Consider the following 21,074-nt stretch of genomic DNA (forward strand, 5'->3'; position numbering starts at 1 on the left):
GATGCCCTATGGCTTTCTTTCTTTTATCTCTCTACCTCTTCCCTTCTCTTTAATATTTTCCAAGTCAGCCTCATCCACAACCTTGTCTAAGTGTCCAATTGTATGTACATTGTGCTAGATATTTTACAAAACAAATCAAATGGTGAGAAACAACTCTTTAAGAACTTTCAATCTAAGTTCATTTAGCAGAGATAGAATAGAAGAGATTAATCACAGAGTCAAAAGTTAGACCACATGTCCTCTACTAAAATCCCTTCCAAAACTAAGATGCTGAGTTTGAATGATGAATAACATTGCAGAAACAACACCAAATTCTATATTTACTGACTGTGTTACACAGCCCCAATTCCAGTTTTGATAAGTCTTATAGATCCTGCAGGGAATTCACTTTTGGGGTAATAGTCTATGCCTGTCTTCAATTTAACTACTGGATTAAAAGACTTGAGGTCTTCAAAGATGTGTTTTTTCATTTAGGGGTATAACCAGTGATTTAATAGAAGGCCTACGAGAGTTGCTATGGCTGACACATAGGATCAGATTTTTAGAGATGGAAAGGGACTTTGGAATTCATTTAGTCTAAAATATTGATTTTACAAAGGAGGAAAGTGAACCTCAAAGATGTTGAAAGATTTGTCCAGACCCACAATTAATGTCTTTTCTTATTCCAAAACTATTCTATACAATGTAGTCCTATCCACTCTGCCAGGTAGCTTCTCCAACTAACTGAATGGCCTTCAGACAATAGTAGAATTAGGATTATACCCAGAGCCTTTCCAGTTTGGAAACCATCACATGCTTTCCACTCTCCTAGCTTTGTGGAAATCAGAAAGACCTTCACACCATGATAAGGTATCACAGAGGCACATTAGTGATTAATCAGAAGAGAAATCACATTTTAAAAGTTGCCAATGATTCCAAGAGTAATAAAACCTTGCATTGCCTGCACTAACACAAGCACACTGTAATTATAAACAAAAACTTTATAGAACAGAAGGTAGTTAAATGAGATATTCACCTAGGAGAAACTAAACCTAACTGTAATGTGGAGAAGAATTCTTTCCCAACATCATTAAAACAGAGTCCCTCATGAATTATTTTCATCTATTTACCAGAGGCCGAAATTTCACCCCTTCCACCATCCTATATATCTCTTTTGCAGATGGTGGTTAAACATTGAGCTAACAATTCCATTGGATTGTCTCCAATATGAAGACTGCCAGAACAAAAAGCACAGTCCCAATTTTGACGCACTTATTAGGAAGAATAATTTCTCTAAGGAGGATGTACTGGGAAGTGCTTAGAGAAAGCTGGAGACTTATTACTCTGTAATTCCCAGATTTGTTGTTGGAAAACCAACAGGCTTAGGGGAAACAGATTTTAAACCACTTTCTAGGATAAACAGAGATGTATATACATGGAATCTCAGAATGCCTTGGTGATGACCCCTTAGAGCCTACATTGTATAGTTCCCAGTTACCAAAGCAAGAATCAGATTCTCAAAGATGGACAGGATGTGGGCAGCTGGATGGCTCAGTGGATAGAGGGCCAGTCCTGGAGACTGGAGCTCCTGAGTTCAAATCTGGTCTCAGACACTTCCTAGCTGTGTGATCCTGAGCAAGTCACTTAACCTCAATTGCCTAGCCCTTACCTTCTGCCTTAGAACTCATACTTAGTATTGACTTGAAGTCAGAAGATAAGAGTCCTTTTTTCTCCTTTAAAGTTGGAAGGGACCTCAGCAGACTTCTGCAATGTAAGTGGTCATCAAGGCTTTCCCTGGTGACCTTTAGTGAAAGTCAAGCCACTACTTCTTACTCAATTCCTCTTTTTAAGAAGGCAGGTTTAGAGAAGGCTGGATTGGAAGTAAGATGGCTGGAATTTTAATTCTAGTTATGCTACTTACTACCTATGTGACATCGAGCAAGTTAGTTATCTTCTCTGGATTTCAGGTCAACAAATGTTTATTAAGTGCTTACTATGTTCAGTGCTTGTTGGTAAGCTTTGAAGATAGAAAAAAAGGTCAAAACAATTTCTGCCCTCAAGGAGTTCATGATCTAACAAGGGGAATAGCATCCAAACACAATATAAAGATAACTGTGTGTAGGGTAATATAAAATACAGGTAAATATATAGATGGTGATATAATATTTAGGCAATTATATATAGTTAGTTTTATATGTGTATTATATATATATGTGTGTGTGTGTAGAGCTATCTAGATTTGTGTGTGTATATATGTACATAGGTATATCATATAAACTAAATAGATATATAAATATATCATATATCAAATTTTCCCTTCCTCTCACCTTGCCCCCTCCCCAAGAAAGCAGACAATATATGTATGTATAGACACATACATACATAGATATATATATGCACATATAAAACTTGATATGATATAATATGTAGGTGAATATGTGTGTATGATAACCTCCATTTCATCATCTGAACACTATGTGGGAGTAGCCTAGCTGCCCACTAAGGTCCCTCCCAACTCTGGTTCCATCCTAATCATTAGGAAGTCATTTCTTACTTCAAACCTAAATTTGACTCTTTATATCATTCATTCATTGTCTAACCTTTTTTTCCACAAGATTACCCTTCAGATACTTGAAGACACTTCTCATAGCCCTATTCATAGTTCTCTTCTCAAGATCACCATCTCTGGTTCCTTCATCCAGTCCTTAAACGCCCTCCACTCTCCTGGTCATCTTCCACTCTATGCTTTCCAGCTTACATGTTCTAAAATGTGGCACCGAGCTGAAGGCAGTGCTCCAGATATAGTCCTTTTTTTAAAAACAACAAATAACAAACCTTACTTTCTGCCTTAGAAGTATCAATTCTAAGGCAGAAGAGTAGCAAGGATTAGGCAATTGGGGTTAGGTGACTTGCCCAGGGTCACACAGCTAGGAGGTATTGGACGCCAGATTTGAACTCAGGTACACCCAATACAGGCCTGGCACTCTATCTACAGTGCTACCCAGTTGCCCCGAGGTATAATATATTTTTTAAAGCCCTTACCTTCTGTCTTAGAATTGATAATAAGAAGTGGTTCCAAAGGAAAAGAACAGCAAGAGCTAGGTAATTGGTGTTAAGTGATTTGCTTAGGATCTCTCTCTGTCTCTGTCTCTGTCTCTGTCTCTGTCTCTGTCTCTCTCTCTCTCTCTCTCTCACACACACACACACACACACACACATGCCTGAGGCTAGATTTGAACCCAGGATCTCCCATCTCCAGGCCTGGCTCTCCATCCACTGAGCCACCTAATCTGATGTAATCTTTAAAAAATTTTTCTCTTTTATTCTATGAACTTGATAAGCATTAACAAACACAAACACATTCAAAGAATAGAAAAAAGAGGATTACCTATGATATTGTGAATCTCCATTATAAACAGCTTTTATAACATACATGTCAAATTTAACATGGTAGTTTCTACATTGCTTTGCTCATTTGGATTCCATTCTACATTTTCTTTTACTCTTTTTTGGTATTTTTAAAATGATTTATGAATGTTCTTTTCTTTCTTTTTTAAAATAGATTATCATTAACTCTCCTATTCAACAAGAAACTGATAAACTTTAAAAAAAATTCCCTCCCACCCACTGCCCCCCCCAAGAGGGCAGGCAATATGATATAGGTTGTACATATGTTATCATATAATAAATATTTCCATGTTTGATTTGTTGCAAAACAAGACCTATATTGCTCATACTAAAAAATTCATCTCCTGGTACCTTTCAGTGCAGCTTAAGAATGTGTTTTCTTCTTCGGATGCCTTGCCATACTTACTCTTGACTCACACTGAGATTGTGGTATGCAACTCTCCCTCATCCCCATCTTCATTTGGACCAAAGAAAGTACATTTCTAATGGAACTGGAACAATGCCTTTGGCTCATGTGAAGCCAATTGAAATGTTGCTCCAGAACTCTTTGTGAATGTTTTCGTTCTCCAGGATTTTATTTTTTCTTGATGACATACTTACTATCAGGATAATACATGTGGTAATTAGTCAGAATTCATCTCCAATTTGAACTTGGGATGAGAATTGTTGTTTATTTTTACATAGATCTGATCCTATTTCAATTGTAAGCTCCTAGAGGGCAAGGATCGTGTTAGCATTACTTGGGGTCCAATAAAGCATTGATACCATTATCATTGATGATGCTCAATCAGTCTGGGAGTTTTAGTGAATTTTGAGTTCAGTATGAATTGAAAGTCATATTACAGCCAAAAATGAAAACTTTGGCTGCTTAATGTTCAGAAGGAGGAAACCAATAGTCCTGTAAGTGTATTGTGTTCCATTCTCATTATAAAAAGAACATTAACAAGTTGTAGCCAATCAGTCAACAAACATTTGTTAGGCTGTTCTAGTCTCTGGGGAGTCAAAGAAAAGGAAAAACAGTTCCTGCCTTCAAGGAGCTTATATACAGATGAGAGACACAACATGTAAATAAATACATATTCTGAGGGAAGACTCAAGGGGCTATTTTACCTCTGGGAAGGAGGACTCTTACAGAGGCATTTGAACTGAGTCTTGAAAGAAGTAGAGGTGAGAGACAGGGCATTTTAGACATGGGGAGTTGCCAGTGCTAATGCCTGAAGATGAGCGATGTAGTAGTTCAAGTGAGAAACAGCAATTATTTAATCAATCAATCAATCAATAAAAATTTCTTAAAAAAAAACAAAAACGAGCTCTACACCCAAGCTCGCTGCCAGAATCCTCTGCTGCAGTCGCATCCTTTAGACAAGATGGTGAAGGCCTGGTGACCAGGGCAACATTCAGCTGCAAAGACATAGAAATTGTGGCCATCAATGACCCCTTCATTGACCTCTCCTACATGGTTTACATGTTCCAGTATGATTCCACCCATGGCAAGTTCAAGGGCACTGTAAAGGCAGAGAATGGAAAGCTGGTGATCAACGGAAAACCCATTACCATTTTCCAGGAGCGGGATCCCGCTAACATTAAATGGGGAGATGCTGGAGCCGAGTACGTTGTGGAATCCACTGGCGTCTTTACCACCATGGAAAAGGCCGGGGCTCACTTGAAGGGTAGAGCCAAGCGAGTCATTATCTCTGCCCCTTCTGCTGATGCCCCAATGTTCGTGATGGGGGTGAACCATGAGAAATACGACAATTCCCTCAAGATCGTCAGTAACGCCTCCTGCACTACCAACTGCTTGGCCCCCTTGGCCAAGGTCATTCATGACAACTTTGGCATTGTGGAAGGACTCATGACCACAGTCCATGCCATTACTGCTACCCAGAAGACAGTAGATGGCCCCTCTGGCAAGCTGTGGCGGGATGGGCGTGGGGCTGCCCAGAATATCATCCCTGCTTCCACGGGTGCCGCCAAGGCTGTGGGCAAGGTCATACCTGAGCTGAACGGGAAGCTCACAGGCATGGCCTTCCGTGTTCCTACTCCCAATGTGTCTGTGGTGGATCTGACCTGCCGCCTGGAGAAAGCTGCCAAATATGACGATATTAAGAAGGTGGTGAAGCAAGCTGCAGAGGGGAACTTAAAGGGCATCTTGGGCTACACAGAGGACCAGGTAGTATCCTGTGACTTTAACAGCGACACCCACTCTTCTACCTTCGATGCTGGCGCTGGCATTGCCCTCAACGACCATTTTGTCAAGCTCATTTCTTGGTATGACAACGAGTATGGTTACAGCCACCGTGTAGTAGACCTCATGAAGTACATGGCCACCAAGGAGTAAAGTGGAAAGCCATGATGGATCTTCATCCCCAGCCAAAAAAAGAGTAGTTCCACCACTGGGGAGCCCACATCCATAATAACCTATGTCCCTGTGCTGGGGATCCCATGCCCTCTTCACATCCCTGCCCCAGGCACCCCTGTAGTGGGGGGAGGAGCATAGTCCTATCTTGTGTACCATCAATAAAGTCATCACGTTCAGTGCAAAAAAAAAAAAAACCCAAAAACTTAACCTCCCATCTTAGAATCAATTCTGTACATTGATTCCAAGGCAGACGAGAGATGAGGGCTAGACAATGGGGGTTAAATAATTTGCCCAGGGTCACACAGCTAGGATGTGTATGAGGTCATATTTGAACCCAGGACTTCCCATCTCTGGATATGGCTCTCAATTTGCTGAGATACCTCACTGCCCCCTTCAATAAACATTTCTTTAATATTGTGTTGTATGCCAGTACTTGTCCGGCCCTTGGGAAGAGAGACAAAAGTGAAAGTGATATAGTTAATAGAGTGTGAAAATCAGAAGGACTTAGGTTCAAATCCTGAATCTAACTTTTAATAGTTATATGACTCTGAGCAAATTACAACCATTGTCTGCCTCAGTTTCCTCATCTGTAAAATGGGGATAAGAATAGTCCCTTACCTCCCAGATTGTAAGAACAAAATGAGATCATATTTGAAAAGTGCCTTGTAAATCTTAAAGTTCTATATAAATGCTAGTTATTTATAATAATAGCAATAATAATATAGGTAGATATGTATATTTACATAGAGAGAAGATATTTATACAGTAGGTACAAATTTATTTTGGGGGGAGGGGTTGGAATTAGCAGCTGGGGAGAAAGAGAAGGTCTTCAATCTGTGTTAGCAAACCCATGACATGTGTGCTGGAGAATGCCACAACCCTCCACCACGTCTCAGGACATTTCTCATTTCACCTGTCCTTCCACAACCAGCCAATGGGAGTGCTTCCTCCCTCCTCTGTCTGGGTTAAGGCAGGGGGCTCACATGCTGTGTGAGGGTTGCAGTTTGGGCATTCAGTTGCTAGAAGGTTCACCATCACTGCTAGATGAAAGGTGGTTCTTGAGATGAGCCTTGAAATAGACTTGAAAGATTCTAAGAGGCAAAGGTGAAGAGAGAATGCATTCCAGGTAGGGGACAGTCATTCAGAGGCATGGAAATGGGAAATGGAGTGTGGTATATAGAGAACAATTTAAAAGTCAATTTGAGGGGCAGCTGGGTAGCTCAGTGGAGTGAGAGTCAGGCCTAGAGACAGGAGGTCCTAGGATCAAACCCGGCCTCAGCCACTTCCCAGCTGTGTGACCCTGGGCAAGTCACTTGACCCCCATTGCCCACCCTTACCAATCTTCCACCTATGAGAAAATGCACGGAAATACAAGGGTTTAAAAAAAAAAAGTCAATTTGACTGGACCATAAGATGCTTAAAAGGGAGAGATATGACATAACTCTGGAAAGATAAATTGAGGTAAATTTGTGAAGACCTTTAATTACCAACAGAGAAGTTTATATTTAATCCTAAAGGCAATAGGAAGCCAATGGAGTTTGTTGGGGAATGGAGGGAAGAGATATGGTCAGATTTTTAACTTTAGGAAAATCTCTCTGGCAGAAGATAACAGGGAGTGGGAAGAGACTTGAGTCAAGCAAGATAATTAGGAGGCAATAACTCTGGTCAGAGGTGAAAAAGGCCTGAAAAAGAATCCTGAGTGGATGAGTAGAGAAGAGGACCCAGATTAAGAGATGCTATTCAGGAAGAAATGAAAGGATTTGGCAAATGACTGGGTATACAGGGTGAGGGAGAATGAGGAATCAAGGATGACACTGTGGTCATGGACCTGAGTGACCAGAAAGATGGTAGTAGCCTTGACCAGAGGAGAGTGACTGGAATGGTGAAGGGTCCTATGAAAATTGAGTGAAGGAAATGGAAGTTTATTTATCCTATAAAAGAGAAGAATTGGAGGAGGACATGAGAATTCTCTTCATTTTTATGTTATCACATGGAAAAAGTCTTAGACTTTCATGTTGTCAAATGGAAAAAAAGCATTAGAGTCATTATTGATCTCAGAAGACAGAACTCATCATGATTGGTAGAAGTTGCAGAGGTGGATTTCTTCGCCATGTGAGAAAAAGCATCCTAACAATGAGCCCTCTCCAAAGTGGAATGGGCTATCTCATAAGGTGGTGGCTTTTCCTTTGCTTCCTTTGGGGATAACCCCAAGTAAAGACTGGATGACCACTTGTCAGGGCTGATTATTTGTCATGATGCCTATTCAGGTATGGATTAGACTATATGGCCTCTGAGAGCTCTCCCATCTCCCTATGTGGTGTTATGACAGTACTCTAGATGACACATTTTCATATCTATTTTTTTAAAAACCCTTACCTTCCGTCTTGGAGTCAATACTGTGTATTGGCTCCAAGGCAGAAGAGTGGTAAGGGTAGGCAATGGGGGTCAAGTGACTTGCCCAGGGCCACACAGCTGGGAAGTGTCTGAGGTCAGATTTGAACCTAGAACCTCCCGTCTCTAGGCCTGGCTCTCAATCCACTGAGCTACCCAGCTGCCCCCTCATATCTATTTTTTGATAGATATATGGCCATATTCTCATTCTAGCTGCTAGGAAGATGAAGGCAGACTCTCTGGCCTCATGGGAAACAGTGGACATTGGTTGTAGAATAACTATGTTCATTGTGAGCCAAAATACTTTATTCACAATTCCTGATCTCTAATATTCACAACAAAATTAGTCATCATACCAAACTGTCCAATCCTGGCACCCCAGAGTTGCTAGAGAACCATAGAATGTTAAAGCAAAAGGGCTGATAGAGGTAATCCAGGCCATCCATTCCCTCTGCCTTTCAGATGCAAAAACAAAGTCTCAAGAGGTGTGAAACAAACTCCCCAAGATCAAGACTTTACCCAAAGCCAGAACTAGAGGCCAGACTTTTCTCAGATTTCGACTTGAGGCTTCTGTCCATTACTCTATCCTGCCTCACTTCCATGGATGTCCCATCAGAGCTCATCTTCCACACACCACCTGCTTTTTGTTCTTCTCTCTTGGCCATCGCCTTCATCAGAAAGTGTTCTTCTAACAGTCAAGACATAGTCGAACATCCTGTGAAGCATGCTTTGCTAGCAGTGCTTATGATTGAGGGCAGATGTTGCATGCCTTTCTTAAGTTCACCTTTTTGAAAGTTTTGTCTTTAATGGTACACCTAATAGTATGCTTTGCATCAGAGAACTGGCCATATATCTTTCTTACATAGATAAGAGGGAAAGATGTATGATAGACATTTTTTTGTTAATGGACAGATGTTTCAGTGCCTTTCTGACACTGAAATACTTAAATTATTTAGCAGTTTATTCACATAAAATTTGGGATAATCTATATTGAAAGCTCACTATAAATCTGTTTACTAGAACAGAGATGTCCTGAGGTATAATGGGTTCATCAGAGATATTTGGGAATGGAAATTAAGAAGAGAAAACATCAATCTGCTTGCGGATTTTGGCAATGAACAATAAGCATTTCTTTGAAGATTAAACCATGGCTGAAATTTACTACTCAGCTTTAAAGAGCACTCTCACGAATTTGAATCTTATTTGCTGCAGTTCTCCTTCTGTTACTAGAAAAAACTACTTAGATAGATTTGATAGCTTTCTTAGGTAGGACCAGAAACGTTGGGGTATAGATGCCATCTTTAATGACTCTTTAAACCAAGATCTTGCACTTTGAATACAGCTTAGAGGCAACCAAATGAAGGCATTATAGTATGCTGAAAACATATTCTCAGCGAAATAAATCAAACTAAAAGTTAGTAGGTTTAACTTTGATTCCTTAGAAAATTCTAGAAAAAGATGTTTGATGAGCATTTGGGAAAGGAAGTGGTAATTACAAAAAGTGAGAATGACTTCATAAAGAACATATCCTGCTAGATTAACTCATTTCTTCTTTTGTTAAATTAGTAGATGAGGAGAATGCTATGGATAGAGTTTACTGAGATTTAAAATTAGCTTTTGATGAAGCAGCTACGTAGCACTGTGGAAAGAGAGCCAGGCCTGGAGTCTGAAGGACCTGGGTTCAAATGTTTTCTGTCTTAGTTATTGCTAATACAAAAAATAAGAGTTAAAAAATAAAATTAGCCTTTGTAAAAGTATTTCCTACTATTCTTGTGGAGAAGGTGAATAATGGAATAATAGATTATAATAGATTAGCATATGTTACATAGTACATACTATGATAATATTAATAATAAATGATTATTCAGTACAGATTAGATGGTCATACTCAAAAGTAGTTGTTAACTATGCAGTGTTAAAGTGGCAGGAGTTCAACTCCAGCAGGGTACTCCTGGGACCCTCATTCAATCCTATACTATTTAATGTAGATTTTAAAAGTTTTTTGGGGGTGGGGTTTGTCTTGCCTTTAGACAGCAAACATTTACAGATTACTCCCATTTCATGAGAGGTCACTTGTTACAAGGTAAAATAGTTAAATCAAACTAATAATGCTGCGTGGAATGTTGGATGCATGGAATATTTCATATCTGTTATATTCTGCCCAACTCTATCTAAAAAAAAATTGGGGGAGAAGCAAATAAGCTCAGGAAAGGTTCCTCCGATGGCTTCTGGAGCTCAAGCTCCTTCATAAGTAGCACACTGGAATCTAGCAAGACCATTTATTCTGAACTGGTACATCGCTCTTTTTGTATTCTTAGGAGAGTTATAGAAGGTTTCCCATCACATTAGATTTTGGACACGGTTAATCAGAGCAAAGGATAACAAACATCCAACACAGAGATACAGTCTCTTCTACTTTGTTGGAAATGATAGTACATTACTCAATTTCTCCTGTGTTTTCCTGGGGAGAAGGAAAGTAGGAGTAATATAAGCTCTTTGCAGGAAATGTGTCCGAACTAAATTTTCACAGCAGGTGCTTAATGTTTGTTGAGTAAATGAATGAATGAGCAATTTATAGAAGAAACCTTTGAAAGCCTTTCCTTGATGGGAGATGACTCAGCTTGCTCAGGTCTGTTCTAAGGGCAGGCTGGTTTTTAAGAATTCTAATGACTTAAGAAAAGACAATCTATTGAGCCTTGCACAAAAGATATATAAATAAAAGGCCTTTTTTTGTGTGTTTTACTAAAATAAGATTCTTGTTAGAGAGGTTGCTTTGGGAGAACTTCCTGGTAATGATTTGTGGTTTAGTCATTTTGCAGTTGTGTCTTGTCTGTTTGTGACCCCATTTGGGGTTTTCTTGGTAAAGATCTTAGAGGGGTTTTTAATGTCCTTCTCTAGCTCATTTTCCAGATGAGGAAACTGAGGCAAACAAAAAAGGATTAAATGACTTGCCCGGGGTCACTCTGAGAATAAATGTCTGAGGCTAGACTTGAACTCAGGAAAATGATTCTTCCTGACTCCAGGTCCTGCACTCTATCTATTTTGCACCTAGCTGCCTGCAATCCAGAATCCTTTAGTTCAAATCCTTCCCTCTGACACTAGCCACATTCTAGAGATATGGCTTATGCAGCTCCCAAAGATGTGTCTCCTACATTTATAGGCTACTTAATCTGAGCAAGGAACTTTCTCCACATTGATGAAATCATGGATCCTTTGAGTATTAGTACATTTTCATCACACTCATGAGAGGAAAATGCAGTTTGAAATCGTAGAAGAAATTGGAAGCAGCTGTTTTATTTTTTCCATTCTATGAAGTGATCCACATAAAAAATTGTTAGTTCCATATTGGTTTTATAATGAGAACTTAAATGATTAGGGGTTTTACCCAGGGTAGCTAGCACCAGGTGGGTACATCCTCCTCCCTCTTTCTCTCCTATATTAGACCCAGTTATATGCAGGCATATCATTAAGTGTCACATAATTATTTCTGGAGCCCTATCATAAAATTTCTTCATATAGCCCATTATATTGCTCCCCTTTAAGATCTTCAAAGCAGATAGCCTCCTGACTCTCTAGGAATAAAATGAGGTAATATCTCTAAAGTGTTTAGCGTAGTATCTGGTGCATTGTTGTTGTTGAGTTGTTTCAGTCATGTCTGACTCTTTGTGACCCCATTTAGAGTTTTCGTGGCAAAGATACGGAAGTGGTTTGTCATTTCTGACTATAACTCATTTTACAGATGAGGGTTAAGTGACTTTTCCAGGGTCACACAGCTACTACCTGTCTGAGGTCAGATTTGAACTCAAGAAGATGAGTCTTTTTTTTTAAACCCTTACCTTCCATCTTAGAATCATTACTCTGTACTGATTCCAAGGCAGAAGAGTGGTCAGGTATAGGCAATGGGGGTTAAGTGACTTGTCTAGGTTCGCACAGCTAGGAAATGTCTGAGACCAGATTTGAACCTAGGACTTCCCATCTCTAGGCCTGGCTCTCCATCCACTGAACCACCCAGCTGCCCTCATAATGAGCCTTCCTAACTCCAGACCCAGCACTATACCCACTGCACCACCTAGCTGCCCAATTCAACTCCATCATTTTATAGGTGAATAAACTGAGGTCCAGAGAAATTAAGTGAATGGCCTAAGGTTACAGACATATCAAGTGACAAATACAGGATTCGAATTCAGTTTCTCTAACTTGAAATTCAACCTTAGAAAGGGACCTTAGAGATTATCTAGTTTACTTTCATTATTATAAAGATTAAGAAACTGAAGCCCAGAAAGACTTGTTCAAGATCACACAGTTAATCAGTTATCAGAAGCAAGACTAAAACCTCTCTGTTGATTCCCAGGTCAATGGTCATTCCACTATGCCATAGCATCTCTCTGATTAGCGTAAAAATCGAATAGTACTCATCGTTAAAATTGGTACCTGACTAGTATACCCTGCCTCCTTACCTCCTCCATCCCCACAACCACTACTACAACAACAAGCACTTATTAATTGCTCACTAAGTACCAAGCACTGTGTTAAGTGGTTGGATTGTAGAGAAAGTGCCAGAGAGTCAGGAAGGCAGCCTGGAGAGGACAGAAAACAAGCTGGCCTAACCTCCTCCTAAAAATGGAGGTCCTGGGAGGAACTGGCCAATAAGAGGGAGAGTGGAGGAAGGATGGATAGGACTTCCAGTGTAGGTAGTCCACAAGCAGATCCAGCTTCCTGGGTTAAGAGATTTCCAGGCTATTGTAAAGAAAGTCTGGGAGAGTCAGGAAGACTAGAGCTTGGACAGTGATGGTCTAGAACAGTGATTCCCAAAGTGGGTGCTACCGCCCCCTGCTGGGTGCTGCAGCGATCCAGGAAAGTGGTGATGACCACAGGTGCATTTCTTTCCTATTAATTGCTATTAAAATTTTTAAAAAATAATAATTTTCAGGGGGCTAAGTAATATTTTTTCTGGAAAGGGGGTGGTAGGCCAAAAAGTCCGGGAACCACTGGTCTAGAACATGTACCTATCCTATGGAACCTTATTTTAGGATCTTACATGATTTAGAAAAGGAAAAATATACTTGTATACAGATAGTCATAATAGTATAATCTGAGCTCCATAGTTCTCATTCAAATCTCCCCACCATCTGATCTTAATTAACCTTTCAAGCTTTTTCTCCAGTTACGAACTTACATGTATGTTCAGCAGTAACTATATTAATCTATTCTCTGACCCTTGTCTTGCTTGGCAATGGCCCGTAGCTATGAAATCCCAGAGCATGTATTGTCTATTACATCCAGTGGACACTGGCTCTGCCTAGTATTCATTCTTGTTCCTCCAGCAAACAATCAGCTCCTTAAAGAAAGTGGCCATCTGTTTAGATTCTCTTCATATGTCTCATAATAAAGCAGATCATTGCCCTTCATGAGCACCCAGGAAATATATTTGTTAGTTGATCCTTTCCCTCTTCCTCAACACCAAAATCTCAATCCCCTCTCTTCCTATTCCTTCCCCTAGCCTGTAATGGCCCAATTGCTTCAAAATCTAGAAAAAACAACAGAAGAAAAAGAATTGAGGAGACATGGAAGTGAAAAGGAACTGTATGATATTAACTTGTTAAGGTACATTCTAAAAACAAATTTGAGTTTGTAGTTCCATAAATAGTCGTTTATATTTCTATTTGTTTTGAATGATAAGCTTTCTGGTTAGTTTCTTTTTTTTAATGCTTAATCTTCAATCCTGTGAGTTTAGAGGACTGGGGAAGGACAGGGAGGATACTTCAAGGTATAAAATGTTAAGCCCTAGATGCTGGGCCTTTTGACCTGGACCTCCAGCTTACTAACTTGTTGTCAAGTCATTTCAATCATGTCTGACTCTTTGCAACCCCCATTTAGGGTTTTCTTGGCATAGATACCAGAGATCTTTACCATTTCCTTCTCCAGCTCATTTCATAGATTTGGAAACTGAGGCAAACAGGTTTAAATAACTTGCCCAGGGTCATACTGCTAGAAAGCATCTGAGACCAGATTTGAACTCAGGAAGCTAAGTGTTCCAGACTCCAGGCTTGGCACTATCTACTGCATCACCTAGTTGCCCAGCTTACAAATTTGCTTGACTCATTTTCTCCTTGCTCCGGTTTCTAAGATGTCATAGAATCCCAGAATTCTGGAGTTGTACGGGACCTCTAATTCAATCCTTATCTGAAGCATGAATATACTATACAAAACAGATGTTGAGCAGACCCTAAAGAGGTCACCTCTGCTTGATATAGCCAGCGATATGGATCTTACAAACTCATTTATTTAAGAAACCCAACATCTTGCTGGCCAGGCTCTATTGTTAGCAATTTTACCTCAACCACTTAGAGAAATGATTTAAAAATGCATAATCAGTGGCCAGCTAGATGGCTCAATAAATTGAGAGCCAAGTCTAGAGATGGGAGGTCCTGGGTTCAAATTTGACCTCAGACACTTTCTAGCTGTGTGACCTCAGGAAGGTCACTTAACTCCCATTGACTAGCCCTTGCCACTCTTCTGCCTTGGAACTAAGATAAAGTGTTGATTCTAAGATAGAAGGTAAGAGGTTTTTTTAAAAAAAATGAAGTGCATCATCTACTGGCAGGGAAAAAAGTAGAATAATATTCCTACATGAAACATGGCATGTTATAAAATCAGCAAGTTGCTTCCCTTCTCTGGGCCCCTTTGCCTGCTGTGTTTCCTTTCTAACATGCATAGGAAATCACACATTTTTCAAGGAATCTGGTTTGCTCTTTTCTTAAAGTACCTCTTTTCTCTTCATTTTATGAACTCTGTGCTGCTGAAGAAGCATCATTTCCCTGGTCTGTGACATTCCTCTTTTTAAAAAAATGTCCTGAGATTTCCTGGGTTTGAAGGAAGAGGTTTTCCCATAGCAGCTGAGCCACCAACACATTCTTGAGAGGGATGTGTCTGATTGCTCCAAATCACCTTCTGATGTACAGCTCATTTGCCTGAGCTCTGAACAGCCAGGAGAGATGGGGAACATTTCAGCTTGGCTCAGGTGGGGTATCCAGTTGAGCCTGAGGAAGGGCTGCAAGCTTTGCTTAGGTAAGTAGATAGGAACTGCCCAAACTGACTTGGTGGGGAAAAGGGGGGGGGGAGAATCTCTGGAATAGTTGAAACAGCCAAAGTGATGGATTTCATTCACTGCTGCTCCTCTCGATAAAAACAGCAATGGCCTAACATAAGCAAAATTACTTTGGATAATAGTCAAGCAAATGGTTGAAATCCCAGGTTGAGGAATAGAAATACTACAGATAAACTACCCTGCCCCCAAATAACAAAAACAAAAACAAAAACAGCAAATCTCTCACACTGTAAGGTCCAGTACTCCAGGAATAGTGATTAACAAAGCAAATTTGTTTTTAGCAGAAACTGGTTTCAAAACAAAGAGATATAGTGGATTTTTAAGGAACTCACGATTTTCTATTTGCCAAAGTCTTTTTTAAATCTCATCTTCTCAACAATTTTCTTGGTGCTTTTGCCCCAAACCAAAGCAGATGCCAGGTTTTCCAAAGAATCCCAGAGTGTTAAAACAAACAAACAAACAAACAAACAAAACAAAACTATCACCTTTTGTCTTAGAATCAATATTGTGTATTGGCTCCAAGGCAGAAGAGGGGTAAGGGCTAGGCCCTGGGAGTTAAGTGACTTGTCCAGGATCTCGCAGCTAGGAAGTATCTGAGGCTACATTTGAACTGAGTACTTCCCAACTTTGAGCATGGCTCTCAATCAACTGAACCTTGCAATTTTTTTACAAATCGATTTTTGTTTTTAAAATATCATATATATGTGTATATATATATAATTTTGTGTTTTATAAATCAACTTTGATTGTCAAATTTGTTTTTTTGTCATTCCTGGTAATAAGAATCAAACCAAAATTATACAAGATAGAAACAGGAAAAGAGTTTGGTTGGGGGGGGTGATGGTCTTTTTGTTTGCTTTTTGGCTGAAATTTTATGTCATATGAGTGCATTCACAAATAAAAAATCCATACACAAAATTGAATATTCTTTTAGAGAGACTCTTGGGAGAGGTTTTGTTCCTAGCATTCAAGGCCCTCTACAGTCTTGGGGCAGTACTACTTTTGTAACATTATTTTTCATTCCTCTCCTACTTCTATCCCCCGGCCAAAGTGGGTTAGTCAACATCTCTGAATGGGGCTCATATTTTTTCATCTCCCTGGCTTCTTATCATTCTTCCTGTTATTCCTGATGCCCGGAATTTCTTCCTACCCCTTATCTCTACTTTTAGATTTTCTACTTGGCCTTTGAGATCTAGTTCAAATGTCACCTTCTCTGAGACAGTTCTTCACTCTCACTCCACACACTGTTGGAAGTTATTTTGCCCTCATATAATCTCATAGTGCCATATATGAACAATATACTTTGTTTTATAATTACCTGTGTATATATTTTATCAGCAAAGACTGAGTAACAATGTACTGTGATGAATCTGGAGTCAGCAATACTTACTTTCAATTCATTCTAATTGAGTTAAAAAACACTTCAGTATAGATTGAGGGACTGTATCAGTGGTAGGAAGAGGAGAAAGTTATTTTCATTTTCTGTGTCTCAAAACACTACCGACAGACGCATAAAGACACCAAGAGGAACTCTCTGAGGCCCGTGTACACAGATGAATAGCTTTTACCTCCCACTAGGTGCAGCTGGAAAGGTTGGGAGACTAGAGCTGACCTTTAAGTACCTCTCAAACAAACAAAAGGTTTCCTTTTCTAAACATCCTAACTAGATAAGGAAGTGCCACTCAGACAGAGAGCTTCTTTCCTCCTAAAAAGACACACTAACCATCCTGAGCAAACACTGGATGACTGGATAGGGTGGTGGATCTGATCTCAGACTCAAGAGTTGGGGGGAAGATACAGGCTCTGCTAGGCAAACAAAAGCTACTGACTCATTGAGGATTCAAACACACTTTGGACCAGTTTTTCCTTTTGGGTTGCCAAGGATTCTACTCCCTGAACTGTTTACATAAATTGAAGTCTTTGTTACTTAAGTTCTGGTTGATGGTTTATTACACCGAAGTTGCCTCTCTGCCCTGGTTTCTTGTGGATTTGTAGTTCAGAAATTTGAAGACATGGTTCTGTATGTATGTAATATAGCAACTCCCACAGTTCTTGTAAAAACCATGCTTTTGGTGCAGGAGTGTTCTTATGTGGTTGGAAAGAAAATGTTGGTTACTCATAGAAATATTAGCTCTTGCCACAGGATCATAGATTTAGAAGTGGAAAGGACCATTGAGTTCATCTAGTCAAATTCTCTCAATTTATGGAGGAGAAAACTAAGGCCTGGGGAAGGGACAAATAATCTGAAATTTGTCTAAATGAAAAAGGTTAATGATGTTTTAGCTTTTCGTAAGCAGTTTTATCTTTAAAAACTAAAAAAAAACTCAACTAGATCTATAATCTCACTGAAGTAGGTATTCCCTTCAAAGATGCTGGTAGCAACCAATTCATGCCTACTTATTCTATGTAACTATTATCCCTATCCTTCTATAGGTTCACCACAGAGGGTCCATCCAATGTGCCAGTGGTCCTCATTGCCTCTGGGGAAATCCCTTAATACTACTACTGAAAAAAAACTCATGGGACTAAATTTTCCATGGTTTGCTCACTCTTTTAGAGAGTTACTCACTTACAGAGAGTAGAGGAGGAAGGGAGAACAGGACATGACATTGCATTAAGGGTCAGAGATTTTCTAGGACCTTTCTACCTTCCCTCCCTTGTTCCATTATGGGCCTCTTTGAGAAGTAAACAAACAGAAAAGGTGATATAATGTCTACACTTTTGAGAAAAGGAGAACAATTATCATGCTTATTCTATTCTCTTTCACGTGGCACCATTCCACTGTTGTCTGGGTCAAGCTGATCATTATGATGGTTCTGAGTAGCATAATCAGTTAGTCAATAAAATATCTATTAAGATTCTTGCCACTGAGGCAGCTGTAGTAGATTTACTGAGTGGCTTAGTAGATTGAGAGCCAGGCCTAGAGATGGGAGGTCCTGGGTTCAAATGTGACCTCAGACACTTTCTAGCGGTGTATCCCTGGGAAAGTCACTTGACCCCAGTTGCCAAGCCTTTACTGCTCTTCTGCCTTGGAAGTGATACTTAGTATTGATTCCAAGACAGAAAGTAAGGGTGTAAAAAAACCTTTTTTTAAATTTTTTTAGCATTTTTTAATTTATTTAAGTATTTTTCCATGGTTACATGATTCATGTTCTTTTCCTCCTCTTTTCCCCTCATCCCTCCCAGAGCTGACAAGCAATTCCACTGAGTTATACATATATTGTCACTCAATACCTATTTCCATATTATTCATTTTTGTAACAATCTTTTAAAAACCAAAATCCCACATCCAATACCCATATAAACAAGTGAAAAATGAAATGTTTTACTTCTGTGAAAAAAAAATGTTTTAAGATTTTTTCTAGGCCTTCATAACTTCTGCAAAAGTCTCAATGCATATACATTTTCGATTGTGCATCAGATTGGCTGGCGATCTCCTACTTTGCTCTTGTCTCCACCCCTCTTTTCTTCTTTCCTAATCATATGGATTATGGGCTGGGCTGTGAAGAGATTATTATTTTTTTGTCATGATGGTATTAATAAAGAAATGTTCCCAAGGCAACTCATTTTCTTAATACTGTTCTTTTATGTTTACTATTTGGCAAGCTATTATGCAGGTAGGGCAGCTAAGTGATGCAGTGGATAGAGTGCTAGGTCTGGAGTCAGGAAGACTTTGGCTTCAGACACCTTTTAGATGTGTGCCCTTGGACAAGTCACTTACCCCTGTTTATCTCAATTTCCTCAGCTATAAAATGAACTGGAGAAGGAAATGACAAACCACTCCAGTATCTTTGCCAAGAAGACCCCAAGCAGGGTCATGATGAGTCAAACATGACTAAAAAGAGCTAAGCAGCAACAACAAAATTGTATGGATGGGAAAAAAGTCTGCTTTTGCAATTGAGTAAAAATATTATGATATAAATTCATCTTTCATAAGCTCATAGAAATTTTCTTTGTGATATTTCCAATAGCAGATAGATTGAAAGCAATAATAGGTACTTTATCCTGGTCCTCCAAGGCTTTAATTTCTTCTGCTGGGCATTTATTTTTAGAGCTCTTCATTCATAATCCATAGAGTTTTTGGTATAATAACATCCACTAGATAACTAGAAAAAGTACTTATTAACTATTCGCCATGTGCCAGACACAGTGCCAAGTACTGGGAATGCAAATAAAGGCAAAAAGAAAGATAGTTTAAGGACCTCACATTCCAATGGGGGAAGACAACACTTTAAAGGGAATTGAGGATGGAGATAGGTAAACATTCTTGTACAAGGGCAAGAAAAAGAAGTCCTAAGAGTCAGGGCCAGGAGAAGAGTAAAGGAATATGCATAGCAACCTTGGACACATCCTCAAATGGAGAAAACTGAAAATATTGTTTTTAAATTTTTATGGTCAGGATTATCTACAGGTGATTGTGAGCAATAGCTTTTCTGCATGATGGAACTTGGGCACATCTGCTATAATTTATTCCTTTAATTATCAAGGATATTTTGGTATTTATATTTGCCTTATTGAAATTTATCATCCATTTGTATTTGGTGTTTAAGTCTGGTCCCTTGATCATACCATCCTTTGTTTTTGTTTTACCTTTACCTTCCATCTTGGAATCAATGTATTGATCCCATGACAGAAGAGTGGGAAAGGTTAGGCAACAGGGATCAAATGACTTGCCTAGGGTCACATTGCTAGAAAGTGTCTGAGGTCACATTTGAACCCAGGAGCTCCCATCTCTAGGCTTGGCTTCTCAACCCACCAAGCCACCTAGCTGCCTCCCTGATCATACCTTCCTAGGCACATTCAATAAATGATAACTTTTTGCAACCTGTAATGATACGTTACCCAGTTTCTAGCATTGTGCTGCAATGTCTATATAGACCACCAAGTCTGGATTTATTAAGGATGGCCTCTTTATACCTTCTGGTAGCAATGGCCTGATCTTTTATACCCATCATAAACCTTTGCATTTTCATAAACAAATCCTGGTGATCCAGTCATTTGTTTGATGCTGCTTTACTGACTTGTTCTTGTTGGTTTAGCTCATGGGAATATTGACATGACCATGGAAGGTCACTCTTAGATCTTTTGTTCCATTCTTAGATCTTTTCTATTTCATAGACCCCATCTGGAGGAAATGCCTACTGTTGCATTCTGCAAATCTAGAAGTGTGTAACTATTATCAGTGAAGCAAGTATTTCTGCAACTTTTAATTAATTTATTATGTACTCTGAGAACAACTAGAGATATTCTTCTTCCTTTAGATAAAGTGGTATTAATCTGCCTTGAGATGATGAACAAAAAAAAACCAGTGTTCTTCATCTCAAGGCAGATTTTTAGTAGGATGCTATCTTGTCGCTGCTGTTGTTACATTATTCTAGTCTCTGGGATCCTATTGGAGCCCTATGATGATTCCCAGTTTGGCAAAGGCAGACCAAAGGGAGAAGAAAAATGTGGCTTGTAGTTTAAGATCCCTCTGGGTTCATTTGCTCTCCAAATACTCAATGTTACAGTTTATCATCTCATCACACCACCCTCAAGAGCAGTGGAAATATGCATTGAAAAATAGTTATGTTGAAATAATGAAATCAACTCCAATTCACATTACTTATACAGATCAAAGCCATAATTGGGAGGAAAGGAAAATTAAATTTTTTAAGCTCTTGAGATCTTGGCTTTTAATTTTCAACTCTGCAAAGCTTTTACTTACTTAAAATAGTCATCTTCACTATCACATAGCTATTTTTGAATATAAGTATAATACAAAAGATTAAATGTTTTTTGGCAAAGAGTGTTTTATGATTCTACTTTGGACCATAAAAATTTCTACTG

The 21,074-nt window shown here is 39.2% G+C and overlaps 2 protein-coding genes across 2 annotated transcripts in view; both read left to right on the top strand.

The window, feature by feature from the left end:
• Positions 1-21,074, top strand: part of CCBE1 (collagen and calcium binding EGF domains 1) — a 376,897-nt gene that overhangs the window by 214,548 nt on the left and 141,275 nt on the right. The window lies entirely within an intron of this gene.
• LOC123237540 (glyceraldehyde-3-phosphate dehydrogenase) lies at positions 4,770-5,914 on the top strand. Its single transcript, XM_044664521.1, has one exon. The coding sequence runs from the start codon at positions 4,844-4,846 to the stop codon at positions 5,723-5,725; it is 882 nt and encodes a 293-aa protein (XP_044520456.1). The 5' UTR covers positions 4,770-4,843; the 3' UTR covers positions 5,726-5,914.

This window comes from Gracilinanus agilis, chromosome 1 (assembly GCF_016433145.1).
Source record: "Gracilinanus agilis isolate LMUSP501 chromosome 1, AgileGrace, whole genome shotgun sequence".
Classification (NCBI taxonomy): domain Eukaryota; kingdom Metazoa; phylum Chordata; class Mammalia; order Didelphimorphia; family Didelphidae; genus Gracilinanus; species Gracilinanus agilis.